The sequence below is a fragment of the Felis catus genome, chromosome D2 (assembly GCF_018350175.1).
Source record: "Felis catus isolate Fca126 chromosome D2, F.catus_Fca126_mat1.0, whole genome shotgun sequence".
NCBI lineage: Eukaryota > Metazoa > Chordata > Mammalia > Carnivora > Felidae > Felis > Felis catus.
In genome coordinates, this window is record NC_058378.1 from 36,342,759 (window position 1) to 36,356,926 (window position 14,168).

Genomic DNA, 14,168 nt, shown 5'->3' on the forward strand with positions numbered 1-14,168 from the left:
CCAAACCACCAAAGGGCAGGAAGACCTCTGGTAGATGTGGCCGCCTCTGGGCACTGTGTACCACAGACATTGGGGGCAGGGTAGATCATTAGCGAAATTGGGAGGGAGATTATTCACCACATTACCAACCTCATAATCCTGGAGCTGTTATTCTTCATGGTGTTTTTTTCACTTGGACAGTGGTACACAGCAGGACCAGCAGCATCAGCTCCCCCACCCCCTCCAGGAACTTATTAGAAATGTACATTCTGGGCCCTACTCCAGACGTAGGGAATTAGAAATTTTGGGGGTGGGATCCTGTGATCTGTGTTTCAACAAGCCGTCCAGGGGATGCTGATACCCTTTTAAGTTTGAGAATGGCTGTTCTGGAATAGAAGCTCTTTGAGAGCAGGGACCTTGTCTGTTTTGTGCATCACTTTTATTCATGCAGTATGTGGTGGGTGCTAGCAGTTCAATAATTATTTGTTGTGTGAGTGAATGTATGAAGACATCTCTAAGGCAGGAACTTCAGACCCTGGGCTGAGTCTCAGGCCGAATTACTTGGGGTGAGACTTGCTCGTGTCCCTCAAACCTCTCCAGGCATCAACCACCTAGAAACCCCAGGCTGGCGGTCAGGATGGGAGTCAAATCACCCCTAGTTTCAGAGATGACTGGCAGCCTATTTCATGGGCTGTTTCTTCGATTGTATAAGAAGAGTGCTCTGAAAACAGCAGCTCTTTGTCATCTAAAATTTTTAACTAGCTTAAAAGCCAGCACCTCGCTCGCTCTCTCTCTCCTTTGATTTCAGGGCTGTGATCCAAAGTGGGGCAAAATGACAACGTGCTGTCTGTTGTCATCATGGTTCCTGCCAGCCCTGTGAAGACATCTTTCATTCCATCATTAAACATTGGCTGATTTTCTAATACTGATGTTTTCTTCACCTGAATATTCATCTTTTCCCACCCTACACTTAGTGGGTGTCTTTACTCCTCTGAGCGTCACTCCTGACATATTGTTTCCGTCTGTACATGTCTTTATTTGAAAGAATCTGTTGTCATCAAGGCTTTGCTGCTACAAGCAGAAGATGGAAGTTTTCTCTGACACTGACTGAGGCCAGTCGGAGTTCTACTGGAGGATAGAAGGGTCATTGGGACTTTGTGGAAACTTTCTGATTTTGGATAAGGTTAGGGGGCCTTTGGAGAGGGAAGGGTGAGGCTCAGGGAGAAGTTGGAAAAAAGATACTAGATTGAGACCAGGGAAGAAGCAGGAAGTATATAGTCAGATATCCTGGACCTCAGATGTTTTGGGTGGACATTTCTGGGGAAGAAAAGCATACCTCAAAAGAACTCAGAGTATTTTCGCTTTAAGGAGTATTTGGGCTGGAAGCCTCGAAGCTATTTTCTCTAGCATTTCAGTAACCAGTCAAGTCTTATACCTGGGCAAGTATATGGAGGCCACTTGGTGATGTGAGAGTGTCTTATGAATGTGGGACCTGGGAGGTGGCGGGCAAGCTTTATACCCCAGGTAACATTTGCCCTGAGAAAAAGCTCAATGTGTAGGGTTGCTTTAGGATTTGGTTCTTTGAAGATCCCTTGAGATTTCTTGTTGCTCCTCTTCATCCTCAAGACATTTGTTTTCAGTCATTCAGTAAGTAATGGTAGGTCCCTTTCTCTGTGCTCCCAGAACTACTTTGCACATAACCCTGATCTTGGCACTTAGCTATGTTGATTTCTCTTTTCTCTATGTGAGTCTTTCTTCCCCATTACACTGAACGCCCCTGTAAGGGCAGGAATCATGTTATAATTACCTCTGTATACCTAGGGTCTGGCACATGCCAGATGCTCAAGAAATATTTGTACAAATGAAATAAATTGGTATTTTATTGAGTGCATTCTAATGCTACTTTTTAAGATAAGAGGATTAGCAAAAAAAAAGTCCCTCCTTTAAGAAGACATCACATAAACACCAATAAAATGATTAAAATGATTACAAAACAACAAAATGTTAGATGGTATGGTGCTAACAGTGTATCCTGGGAGTGCTGAGAAGAGAGAAAACAGTACAGGCTAGAGATGCCCCCAAAAAGTTTGTATGGGTCAGGATTTGAAAGATGAGTGAATACTGAGGAGGCTGGGTATGGGAAGGAAGTGAGAGATTCCTATGGAGGTAATGTATTGCTCTTGAAATTGGGTACTTACCTCTTCTTCTTATGCAGGACAAGGTCTAAACAATAGCTCATTTGTTTGTTTGTTTGTTTGTTTGTTTGTTTGGGAGAGAGAGAGAGAGAGAGAGAGAGAGAGAGAGAGAGAGAGAGAGAGAATGAGTTAAGCCAGAGCAGGGAAGGGCAGAGGGAGAGGGAAAAAGAAAATCCATGCTGGGCATGGAGCCTGACTTGGGGCTCAATCTCATGACCATGAGATCGTGACCTTAGCTGAAATCATTAGTCAAATGCTTAACCAACTAAGCCACTCAGGGACCACAATAATAGCTCCTTTGAGTGATCAGGTACAGGGGCTCGATGGAAAGCATGTGGGTTGGTAACTTTCCTTGAGGAAGGAGAGGTATAAGCAGGTGTCTATATTTTTTATATATTTATTTATATGTTTATATGCCTATCCCATGGCCACATGGATCTTCTCCTCAATTCCAAATATACCTGCTTGAGGACAGTTCATCACACAAATAGTCATTAGCTTATCCTTGGAGGCCATGATGGACACCAAAGACTCTTTCCTTGGGAATTTGTATTAGTATTTGTTGGGCTATTAAATAAATATCCCCTATAAACAAGTTCTTCTTGTTTCACCTTGATAATCTTCATAGTACTAGTGTGGAAGTAACTCAGGGATGGTGAAAAAATCCTCAGGACCCCTGTTTGATTCTTTAAGGAAGCATTTCTCAGCTATATGTGCTTCTTACTTCTATCCCAAAGTCAACCATGTTATTACAACCTGCATTCTAGTTTATTGCCCTGGATGGCCAGTCAGTGTCTCTTGCTTCCATTTCAAATTGAAGATTTGTTTTTATCTCAGAGATAAGAGTTACACAGATGACCCACAGGAATGGCAGTGACATAAATGGTACAATTAGGTTGTAACGTTAGTTTCACTGAGAATTTTGTGTGTAGCAAAGAAGCCGGGCCCATTTCCAGAATGGAGGAAGGGAAATACATCAGTAGGATCTTCCTGGCTGATCTAGGTAGGTGTGTGTGTGTGTGTGTGTGTGTGTGTGTGTGTGTGTGTGTGTGTCTGTGTCTACCTTTGAATCAAGAGCAAACATTACTGTGCATTTTTAAGGCTTAGTTGGGTATCTATGTAAAATATAATTATTTGGATTTCTGCAAAGGGTGATCATTCATTATGAAAGAAAGAAGCAGCAGCAGCCAAGATCTAACCTTCTGAAGACTTAATGATGTGGATTCCTGGGCATGAGACAAATTGCATGGATCTTTGAGGGCATCACCTCCCCCCTGAGTTATCTCTGACTCTTTTCTTTCAGATGCTTTGTTCTGCACAAACTGCCCAATTTGAAGTTTCTGGATGCCCGGAAAGTAACCAGAAAAGAACGAGAGGAAGCTTTGGTCAGAGGGTCATTCATGAAGGTGGTGAAGCCCAAGGTAAGCTGCCTACTTTCTCGTCTTCACAAGGAATTTATGTCTTGCCTCACTGGTTATTCTTTGAGTGCGGAGGATGTCCTGTGTTTAGATTTCAGGAGAGATCTCCTATTAGGGTTTATCCATGGATATATTGTTGGCCAAACAAGTAGGACTGGGAATAAATTTGATTTTCCTGTAATCTAAAGGGACCTTACTTGTAGGGTGATTTCACCCAGATGGCTCTTTTATCAATAACGCAGCCTGATGGTGATGTTCTGGGGGGTATATTTGAGGTCTTCTTCTTGAAGATGTTTCATTTATAAGGTAGGGCCTCTAGAGGTCTGTTGCTGAGAAAAGAAAGAGAGGAAAGCTTGGGGAATTTAATCTTTCTTGGGTGGGTACGATTGTTCTAGTGACTAAGAACTCTTTTTTTCTTGGGGCCATAGCAGGAGGGAAGGGTGATTTTCTTCTGTCCTCAGGTATGAGGGCTCAATAGCTCTCAGAGATCTTGTTAGAAGGAAAGGCCATTTTTCCTGACAGTGTGACCTGGACTAGTGTATGCTTCCTGCATGTAGCTCTCCAGAGCTCATGGGATTAGTTTTACTGACCTTTCCTTTATAAGCTGAGTCTGCATGGAGGCCATGGAAGTGACTATGGTGTCATCTTAATGACAGCATTGATGAGGCAGGGGAGATGTGGCTGGGAGACTTGGCTTCAGATTCAAGGAAGTCTTTAAGGGTGTGGAAAATTATCTCTTTGGGAGGAGTTGGGGTCCTGTGAAGCCCAAGGCTGGGGAATGGACCTGACAATCCTTGATGACCCCTTTGGAGGTCCATCAGTGCCCTGGGGCCCCATGGAGCTACCTAGCTACTTCCTTTTTTGTACCCTCTCTTGTGTGTTGAAAACGCTGGCCCAGAAATCCTGGAGGTCTAGTTTGTCCTCGCTTATTGACTTGGAGTACTTTGCACGTGCATTGGAAATGATTAAGAGGGAAAGAGGAAAAAACAAACAGAACCAAAACAGAAAACGAAACCTCTTCCATCAAGTTGCTCAGCCGGCGGCAGACCTCAGGCCACTTTCTTTCCCTGAACCCATGAGGTGCAACTTATTTCCTGTTATGCTGAATAAAATTGCTAACAGTTGTGGAAATATATGATAGGGAGGGTATAATACTGGCAGATAAATGTATTGTTACCTGTTTCAGCATGTGGGAAATTAATTGAGTGATTTGTTTCGTAGCTATTAAAGTGTTAACAGTTTTCCTTATCGAGGCACAGATTTGATGTATTGCTCATGACTGCCTTTAGTTATTCCAGCTTTTGTAATTTTGTCCAAATGAAATAATTTATTTTTTGGCCTCCTTTTTTTTCTTCTTCTTCTTCTTCTTTTTTTTTTTTTTTTTCTTTTGCGGGGAGAGGGAGGTTTAAAAGATTCCAGAGGCAGCTGACATCACCAAACAAAGGACAACATGTGGACTGTTTATGATACCTTGGGTTCCCACCCATTCTACATTTTCCACCTTCACATATACATGCGCTTTATAGGATAGATCAGTATTTCTCCTTCTCTCCTTGCTTTTGACAGGGGAAGCTCTGTATTATCACAGAAAATCTGAAGGGATACTAAAAATAATGGCCACCATATTTGTGTGCGATGCTCATTGTGTGCTCACCACTGTCCTAAGGTTCTTTGTACACAGATCTGTGAGTCCTTCCAGAACACTGCAATGGAGGAGGAATGGAGCATTGGCTTATTCTACAGGTGAGGTAACGAAGGCCGAGAGGTGTCACTTAGGCAGCCCGATCAGTAAGCATGGGAACTGTAGTTTTACTGGTGTGTCTGACCACCAAGCCACGTTCTTCTACTCGGATCTTAGCTCTGGAGCAGTGAGCCAGACATTTTCCCCGTGTGTTTCTTTGTTCAAAATGAAAAGCTCATAAGAAGGCCTAAAGGTAGAAAACAGGTGAAAGCCGAACTGTTCTCTTGGAGTAGAGAGGGCAGCAGGGACTGAAATCCTCCCCGGCCTTTGAAACCAAGTGGGAATGGTTACTTAAAATCCAGTAGTAGCTGGCTCTTTGAGTCATTAGCAGCATCAGTAGAAATGCTTTTCAAAGTCCCAAATTAGTTTCTAATCAATTACAGAATTAGCTTATGTTTGTGTGATTGACTCCAATATCTTTACTAATAGTATTAAGCATAAAAATACCCATTAGTTATTTGAGAAGAGACAAAAATACTCTGACAAAACACGGGGATCTTCAGTTGTTACCTTTTTGTAGAGTTACGTGATTTCCAAACTGGAGGGACTTCAGAAATCACCTGGTGTGTGTTCTCATTTTATTGGTGAAGGAACTGGGTGAGGATGTAGTTTCCTAAGGCCCCCATAGTCCAACACAGGCAGACCTGGGATTAGAACCCAGGGTCTAGGTTTCTAGGTAAGTGCTGTATATACACCATGATGCTTCAGGTGCACTAGAGGATTTCCCTGTGTTCCTGGTTTCATATCAAACTGTATGCTTCTTGAATGCCAGGCAATTCCCTTTTGCCTGTTTTCAGAGAAACACACTGGTACTTTTCTTGCAGATAGAGGCCAAATGAGCTTCTTGCTGAATTAATAAATTGGTGTTAAAAAGGCTGGTTCTCGCCTGCTCACAGTGTGCACAGACATATGTTTGTTCCTGTGCAGGTGTGTATATACACTTTCTATCTCTGTGTGTATATACATATGTATGTTCTGGGAGGTATGTGTACACCCGGAGTCGGCTTCTAAGTGGAGAGCAATTTCCTCCCCGTGATTTGCCAACGCTGTGCTGAGCACACTTGGTGAAGACCTATTTTTCATAAGAGAATCGGAATCTCAAGTTGGCTCCTGTCCTTTCTCAGGCGGCAGCGGCCTGTTGTGCTTATTCAGCAGAATGCTCTGATGGATGATCAAGGAGGCCGTGATTTGGGGAGCTGTTTTCATTTTATTCCTGACATAAAGTATTTGCGAGAATGGAAAATGCCTCTCCAATCACAGCCCTTGCCTTAGAGGTAGGGAACAGGCAGTCTGGGTGTTCTCAGCTGACGCAAATGCAAAATCGTCCAGGAACTAATAAACCCCCTATGTCACAGAGGTTTGATTTGGTACCTGGAAGGCCCTGGCGCCTGAGTGCGAGTTCTCGCTTGCCTTCTCTCACGATGACACATTTCCCCTTTGTTTGCTGCCTTTTGGCTTTTGTTGTTTAAAAGCTGCTTCCTGTCTGAGCACTGATTGTCCTACAGAAGGATGCCATCCTTCATTAGGGAAATGATAGCTAATGTTACAATGGACTCTTCTAGACTGGTGTGTGTATGCGTGCGTACATGCATGTTTGTGTGTGTGTTATTAGTTAAGGGACCTACAGCAGCTAGGTTGTGTTCATTTCCTGGAATTTTAAAGAAAATATGTGTCTTTTGCAAATATTGGCCACAGAATCATGCCATTGTCGATGCCAAGAGGACCAAGGTAGGTGCAGAGAAGGTTGAGGCTCCCAAAGAAAGGCTTCTGTGATGACCAGACCGTGATCCCCCTTGCCGCATCAGGAAACATAAATCAAAGGGATGTGAGGCCTGTCCAGAAGGGTGTGCATGGTGGACATGCCAGCCCTACATATCAGACAGTTCAAGAATCCGACAGAATTGCTTAATTATGTCCTGGCTTTGTAATTATTCATCCCTGTTCTGGCAAAGAGCACAGTTGTCATTTCTCTGACATAATTATTTAAAGCTGAGCCCTCTTGTTTACAGGCATGTATATGAAGTTGGCTACCAACGGTTTAATCTTCAGAACCTTATAGAAGCAGTGCATAGAGGGACAGAAGCAGTGCAGAGAGGGACAGGGACAGCTGGACTGAGAATCACAGCCTGTGTTAGAAAGTGTTTTGACATGTGTGTACTTTTGCTCGTAATTATGGCCATTCTGTTATAGGTAAGAGAAGGTAATCGGTATGTTTGTGAGTGTCAGTGTGTCCTTGAAAATATATGATGCTTGCCTTTGCATGCCTGGGTTTCCTATCATGTGTATTTTGTGTCTTTGTGTAGTTTGGTATGGTTTATATATTTGTGTGTGTGTATATCTTTGGGTTTTTTCTTTTTTTTTTTTTTGGTGGGATGGAAGCTGTGTGTGTGTGTGTGGGGGGAGAGAGAGAGAGAGAGAGAGAGAGAGAGAGAGCGAGAGCGCGCACGCAAGGCAGGAAAAGGAAAGGAGGGAGAGGGAGATGTGATGTATTAAAGGAATAAACTTCCGAGTACATGTACTTTCTGGAAATCTTTTTGATTCCTGACCTTACACTGAATGTTGGAAGCTATTCGGGTCTGAGCATCACCTTCTTCCATGGCCATGCTGCACAGTCCTGCTCCTGACATTTGGCATTAGGACATAACTCCCTGGTTTCCTTTAGTTCCTTTCATCTGTGTGTACCTTTTTGGATTTACACACACACACACACACACACACACACACACACACACACACACACACACACACGAAAGGCAACCGAGGAAAAAGATAGGGAATGGCAGCATCGGGAAGCCAGCTTTTTGTCAGAATGAAGCACCTCCTGGTCCACTGGGATGTCAGCTTCGCGAGGGCAGGAACTTTGCTTGTTTTTATTGCCCCCATACCCCCAGGGCCTGGTCTCAGGCAGGGGCTCGGCCAACACTCGTCAAAAAAATGAACTGGGAACAATAGAGCATTTTGGGAGATCCATCATGAAAGGTGGTCCATTGTTTTTATTGCTTCAATATGGTCCTCTGGAAAAGCAGGAGAGGGACCTCTACCTTAAAAAAATGTAATAACTTGAATCTGTGTGTTGGCAGGAAGGAGACATTCCGGGTTGCATGTTTGTTTTCCAAAGGATTTACCCTGGGATTACTTAGGATGGCAAAACCTATGGCTTCCATGAACGCTGGGCCTGGGCTTCTCCACAGGCAGTGTTGCTGGGAGGGCAGGGTGTGTTCTGGGCTCACAGTGTGCGGTGTTCTGAGAGTTCCCGGAAACCACCTGCTCATATGAGGGCTTGTGGGAAGTAAAAAGTAGCTTTCCTCAGCAAACATATTGAGGTGCTCCACAAATCTGTGTGTAGTTTAAATGAGATTTTCCTGGTCTTAGCTGCCATTCTATTTTTTGTGTGTACCATAAAGGAGCACTGCCTGGTGGCTTGCTTGGTTTATTTGTTTTGATGCCTAGTCTAGTTCTTCCCTAGGTGTTACCTTGTTCGGAAACATAGCATGTATGTCTTTTGTATCTTCCAATTATGCCATTCTAGCTCAGTCGCAAAAATTAGCGGGTTATCAGAAACTACCTCTAAACTGATTGTAATTACTAACATTTACTCTAGACTCCCTGTTTTCAGGAATACATATTGTATATAAAGCCAGGGTATGCCTATGAATAAGTATTGTAAACCACTTATTTTTTTTTTTAATTTTTTTTTTCAACGTTTATTTTTTTGGGGACAGAGAGAGACAGAGCATGAACGGGGGAGGGGCAGAGAGAGAGGGAGACACAGAATCGGAAACAGGCTCCAGGCTCCGAGCCATCAGCCCAGAGCCTGACGCGGGGCTCGAACTCATGGACCGCGAGATCGTGACCTGGCTGAAGTCGGATGCTTAACCGACTGCGCCACCCAGGCACCCCTGTAAACCACTTATACAGGCAGTTAAAGAGGTGATGAGCTAATAACATATGTTGAAAGTTCTCTACCATGCCAAATATTCAGAAGAAAACTAAAAACGTCAGTTTATTTTCTGGGTATTTCTAATGACCTGAGTATGTTAGTGTTTTATGATTCTTTTCTGTTTTCACACAGGTGTTTCTTCTCTACAGACATACTTAGATTCTATTTTCAGGTACTTTATAGTAAATTTTGAAAGGAGGAAAAATTTTAAATTAACTTATTTTTTGGAAGATGCTTGGGCGATGTGTTTAGAAACAACACCAGAAGCCAAAAATTTGCAGTCTGTCTGTCTTTCCTTTTCCTGATTTCGAAGTTTGCCACATTCACTTGGGCGTGGGGGAAGGACTTTATGTTGCTCCGTTTTTAGCACCATGGCATCTTGGATTTCAAGTAAATGCTTTCAGAGTACTGTTCTTTGAAGACAATTTTGGTATGTCTTCATTGCCTTGCTTTTGGATAGCAACGCTCTGCAATCGGAGGTAGACAGGAAAGCTGTATTTCCTGTGCCCTGGCAAAGCCCTGAGGATGGAGAATTGAAATCCAAAGAGGGAAGAAGGAAAGTGAAACTGAACTGTTGGTGCTGAAGGCAGTCTCTCAGAGCCTCTCCTGCAAGTCCATGGGGCCTGGCCAGGTGCTGAGCACAGTGCAGGTGTCACTCTCCATCAGGCTCAATGCCTCATGAGAGATTGTTGTACCTCTGTTGGAGTCACTGGCTTTCACCGCATCCCAGTGGCTCAGCTGCACACTCTGCCTCCTTTGGGCCTCCCTCTACCGTGCTCACTTTTGTCCACAGGTCTTTAGACAGAGCCATGCCTAGGGAGTCATGGAAGTAAGTGGCATTCTGTAGGGGATTAGATCCCTAGGATATGTTGTACAGCCTCGGGACTTCACAATTGCGACAAATGTGGTAGATTTCACTATTTGTCTAAAATTGTGTATTTCTTTTTACCTCCCTATCCCACTGACTTTGGCGCTGGCCATGTGATGCTTTGGCCAATGGGATGTGAGTGGAAGTGACAGCATGCCCATTCTGGGCCAAGGCCTTAGGAGGTACCATGTGTTTCCACTCAGTCCTCTTGCATGTCTGCCACTTGCTATGAAAACAACACGAAACACACATTGAGCAGACCTGAACCTAAGCTGAAGCCTGATGCACATCTACCCTAGCCAACCACAGACCTCTGCACAAGAAATAACTTCTTGTAAGCCACTAGGATTTTGAGTACTATTGCTGCAGGAACCTAATAGGTAGGCCATCCATCCAAGCATCCTGCCCTCTGGTCCTTCCCTGGCCACTTGAACCAGAGCTTGTAACTAGGACACATTTTTTTAGTTTTTGGTGTCACAGCACCAACTTATACAGGCTTTCTGGATGCTTCACTAATTAGGATTGCAAGGCCAGCCTAAGGGTTGACTGATTGCCCAGTAGTACATTATTAGATGTGTTGAAACTTCCCTGATAGATGAGTAATATATAATGCCTGGCATGTATTGTGTCCAGTGTGTACTAGATATTGTGTCAGTGACTAACAATAGTATCTCTGTATGTCTCCTTGAACTTGAACATACAAATGAGGAAACTGATGATCAGAGAAGTTACATCACCCCAAATTACAGAGCAACGTAGAATCGGGTTCTTCCTTGGGTCTGTGTAAGGCTCTAAAGCACACATTCTTTCACCTCTGTATCTTAAATTTCATTAACAGGCATGAAAATATGGGAGGTAGGAGTAAAAGAGTAGAAAGGCCAGGATATGGAAGGGAGCCAAAGGTAACTTTGTAATTACCATTTTGACCTTCTGACCACTCCTTCCCCCAGCCCATCATGGTGAAATGCATGGTCTAGGCAGAGAATTGCAGGGGATGAGCTGTGTTTCTGTTTCTTAGGCCAAACTTGCAATTTAATTTGAGGATGAGGAAGAACCTTGGCAAGGTTTGAAGTGGGAGGAAGATATGGGTATGTCTGTGCTAGGAAAGGGAATAATAGTGCTGTGTGCAGAGCAGGTGTTGTAGAAATCTGTGAGAGATAGCCACTGGCCCAAAGCTTTCCAGCGTGCAAAGTGCCCTGGCCACTGTTGGTGCTCAGATGGCCAGAGAGGTCAAAGCTGAAGTTGAGAGTCCTCTCCCTTGGACTTTGGGGGCAGGTCTGGGTGGTAGTAAGCAGCTCAGTTTATGGGATAAGGAAGAAGCTGCTGGCTGTCAGAGATCCAGTAATAACTCCCTTGAAAATGGATCCATGGCTTTCTAAAAAGTTATTTGAAATTTTCTTTCCCAAAAGACCCTGTCCACTATGGTATTAGTTGCTTCAGTTTTAAGGAGTGAATTTAAGGCTCCTTAAGTGGGCTATGAAAAGTCCTTACTCATGGGGTCTCTGGTAATGATTGATATGGAGCCCTTATAACTGATTATATCTGTAAACTGTGCCTTTACAGCTTGACATTTTCATGATCCACTTAAGAAGATAGTATCTGGTATTTTGCTTTTGCAATTTAGGTTTCTTGTTATTTTTAAAAATTAGCTTGAGAGGAAAGAAAAGAGGAGAGAAAAATAAAGATGCTTCCTTAAGAAAGTGGATTCTCATAGAATACACTTGGGGTGCTGCATTCAAGTTATGCATGTTTCAAGCTAACATTACACTGCCTTCTGTGTTCAGTGTCAGGGCTTGTCAGGGAGCTGTTCCCCAGTGATCCATGCATTGGTCAGCCTGAACAACACCTTGACCTTAACATGCTTTATTCCACTTGCCACTTGCCACTCACCACGCCACTAACTCTTTGCTTTGAGCCTGGTGATTGAGCCCAGGAATGAGAAGAAGTGGGCTGTTTAGGAACAGAGAAAAAAGGCTAGCAACTGAGGTCTGAATGAAGGGACATCAGGAAAGCATCAGTGTCCCTACCCCTAAGTGAGTCCAGGGCCTTGCTTTCTCTCCTTGTGAACTCTGTGGCTTCATGAAGTTCTGCCTTCCTTAGAAAGTCCCTTCTGGGACTGTGGAAACATCAGATGGTAGAGCCTGAACCCCCCAGGCAGATTGACATCCTAGAAGGCAGGGAAGCCTGCTGGATGGATGGCCCACTGGGGGAAAATCATGAACATTGTTCTGAAGTTAACTTTGATTCATGTTAATAGTATTTATAATTCTATGGCTAGGGAAAAAGGGTAAAATGAAGATGGCATGGTCCTAATTTCTGCTCGTGAGTTCTGGTTATTTCCAAACTGCTTACAACTAATAGCAGATGTGCTAGTTTGCTGGAGCTGCTGTAACAAAATACCACAGCCTGGGTGGCTTCAACAACAGAAATTCATTTCTCATTTTGGAGACTATACGTCCAAGATCGAGGTGTTGGTGGGAATTGGCTTCTGCTGAGGCCTCTCTCTTTGGCATGCAGATGGCTGCCTTCCCGCTGTATCCTCATATCGGTATTCTTTATATGTGTGCGCATCCCCGCTATCTCTTTGTGTGTCCAGATTTCCGCCTCTTATTAAAACACTAGTTATATTGGATTAGGACCCATCCTGATGGCTTCATTTTAGCTTATTCACCTCTTTAAAGGCTCTGTCTCTAAACATAATCACATTCTGAGCTACTGGGAGCTATGGCTTAAACCTGTCAATTTGGGGAGGGGATACAATGCAGCTCTTAACAGCAGACAAGAAGAATGAACTTTAAGAAGATATAAAACTCACGTAAGCTTAGTGATGGAAGGGATGTCTCTATTATTTAACATTTACTTGTTGTTTTCATTGTCCCCAAAAGCCTAAGAAGCACAATAATAAATAGATAGGATAAAGTAGTGGGATACTCTTAGGTTATCCAACTTGAATAGAGGCATGAGTCTTCACAGAGTTTGATTGAAATAAAAATGTGATCTGTCTGTCTGAGTGTGGCTAACACATACTTTTTGGAGATCATCCAGGTGAGAGCCAAGAAGGCATACATAGGTATTAGCATGAGCTACAGTAATGGTACTTTCATCCTCAACACAGTTGGGTTCAGCCAGGAGCCAGATGCTCAAAGGAGAGCTTCTTCTCATTGAATAAATTACCTTTTCCCCCAAAGGTGCCTTTTGCCCTAAATGGATCCTTGATGAGTAAAAAGAAGGAGTTTCTTATTATAAGGAAGAAGAGTTAGGAGGCCTTTCAACTGCCTGTTTCTCCAGAGAGCTCGTTGCTCCCCGCCCAGATCTCCAGGGCCATCTACATTCTCAGGTAGCTGCTGAGTCCAGCTTGTGAGTTGGGAATAACTCTGGGGTAAATGTGTTTTTGCCTCCTCATGGTTCTGTTGACTCTGGTTGCCATGGCTTCTTTCTGGGGCCCATGTACACGATCTGGCTCCAGACGCCTCCTCACCGACCCTCTGACCAGGCAAAGTTGTGTTTCACCAGCATGATAGGGCAGGTCTGCCCTTAGGGTCTCTGAAGGCTGGTGGTACAATTAGCTCTTTTATTTGCTTTTCTGCTCCTTACAGTAGAGTGTCTTAGATTAACAGACAGGGCACCATCAATAATGCACAGATGCTCTGTAATTGGGGCTTCCTTTGATGTTAATTTAGCTAAGTTCAATGCTATTGTCAGTGATAGCAATTACACTCAGCCTTTTCACCAAGGACATTTTAGGATAATTTTATTTTTCATGTGCATTTTAAAATATGGCAGTAAATTTTGAGCTACATTACCTGAATTAGAACTCATTATTTCTTTTTCAGCAGTGAACTAATGCTCTCTGTCTAGGCTCCAAAGCAGTAATTTTTTTTCCTTTCTTTCTTTTTTTTTTTTTTTTTTGAAGTGGGGAATTTTAAGTGGGACTTCCACTCCATAAAGCTTTTAATTCGTGAGTGAAATTTAGAAGTAAATCACTTAGTTTTTGTTGGCATTTTGAAGTGTCACAGAGGCTATATGG

At 43.4% G+C, this 14,168-nt stretch overlaps 1 protein-coding gene across 11 annotated transcripts in view; it reads left to right on the forward strand.

The window, feature by feature from the left end:
* The window catches only part of LRMDA (leucine rich melanocyte differentiation associated), a 1,041,237-nt gene that overhangs the window by 607,559 nt on the left and 419,510 nt on the right, over positions 1–14,168 (forward strand). For 8 of the 11 annotated variants that reach the window (XM_045041006.1, XM_045041007.1, XM_045041005.1 and 5 more), the window contains 2 exons: positions 3,478–3,595; positions 5,259–5,335. In XM_045041006.1, the coding sequence (XP_044896941.1) occupies positions 3,478–3,595; positions 5,259–5,335 (195 nt within the window). The remainder of the gene's footprint in view (positions 1–3,477; positions 3,596–5,258; positions 5,336–14,168) is intronic. The other 3 variants (XM_045041003.1, XM_023240595.2, XM_045041002.1) reach the window with 2 other exon arrangements.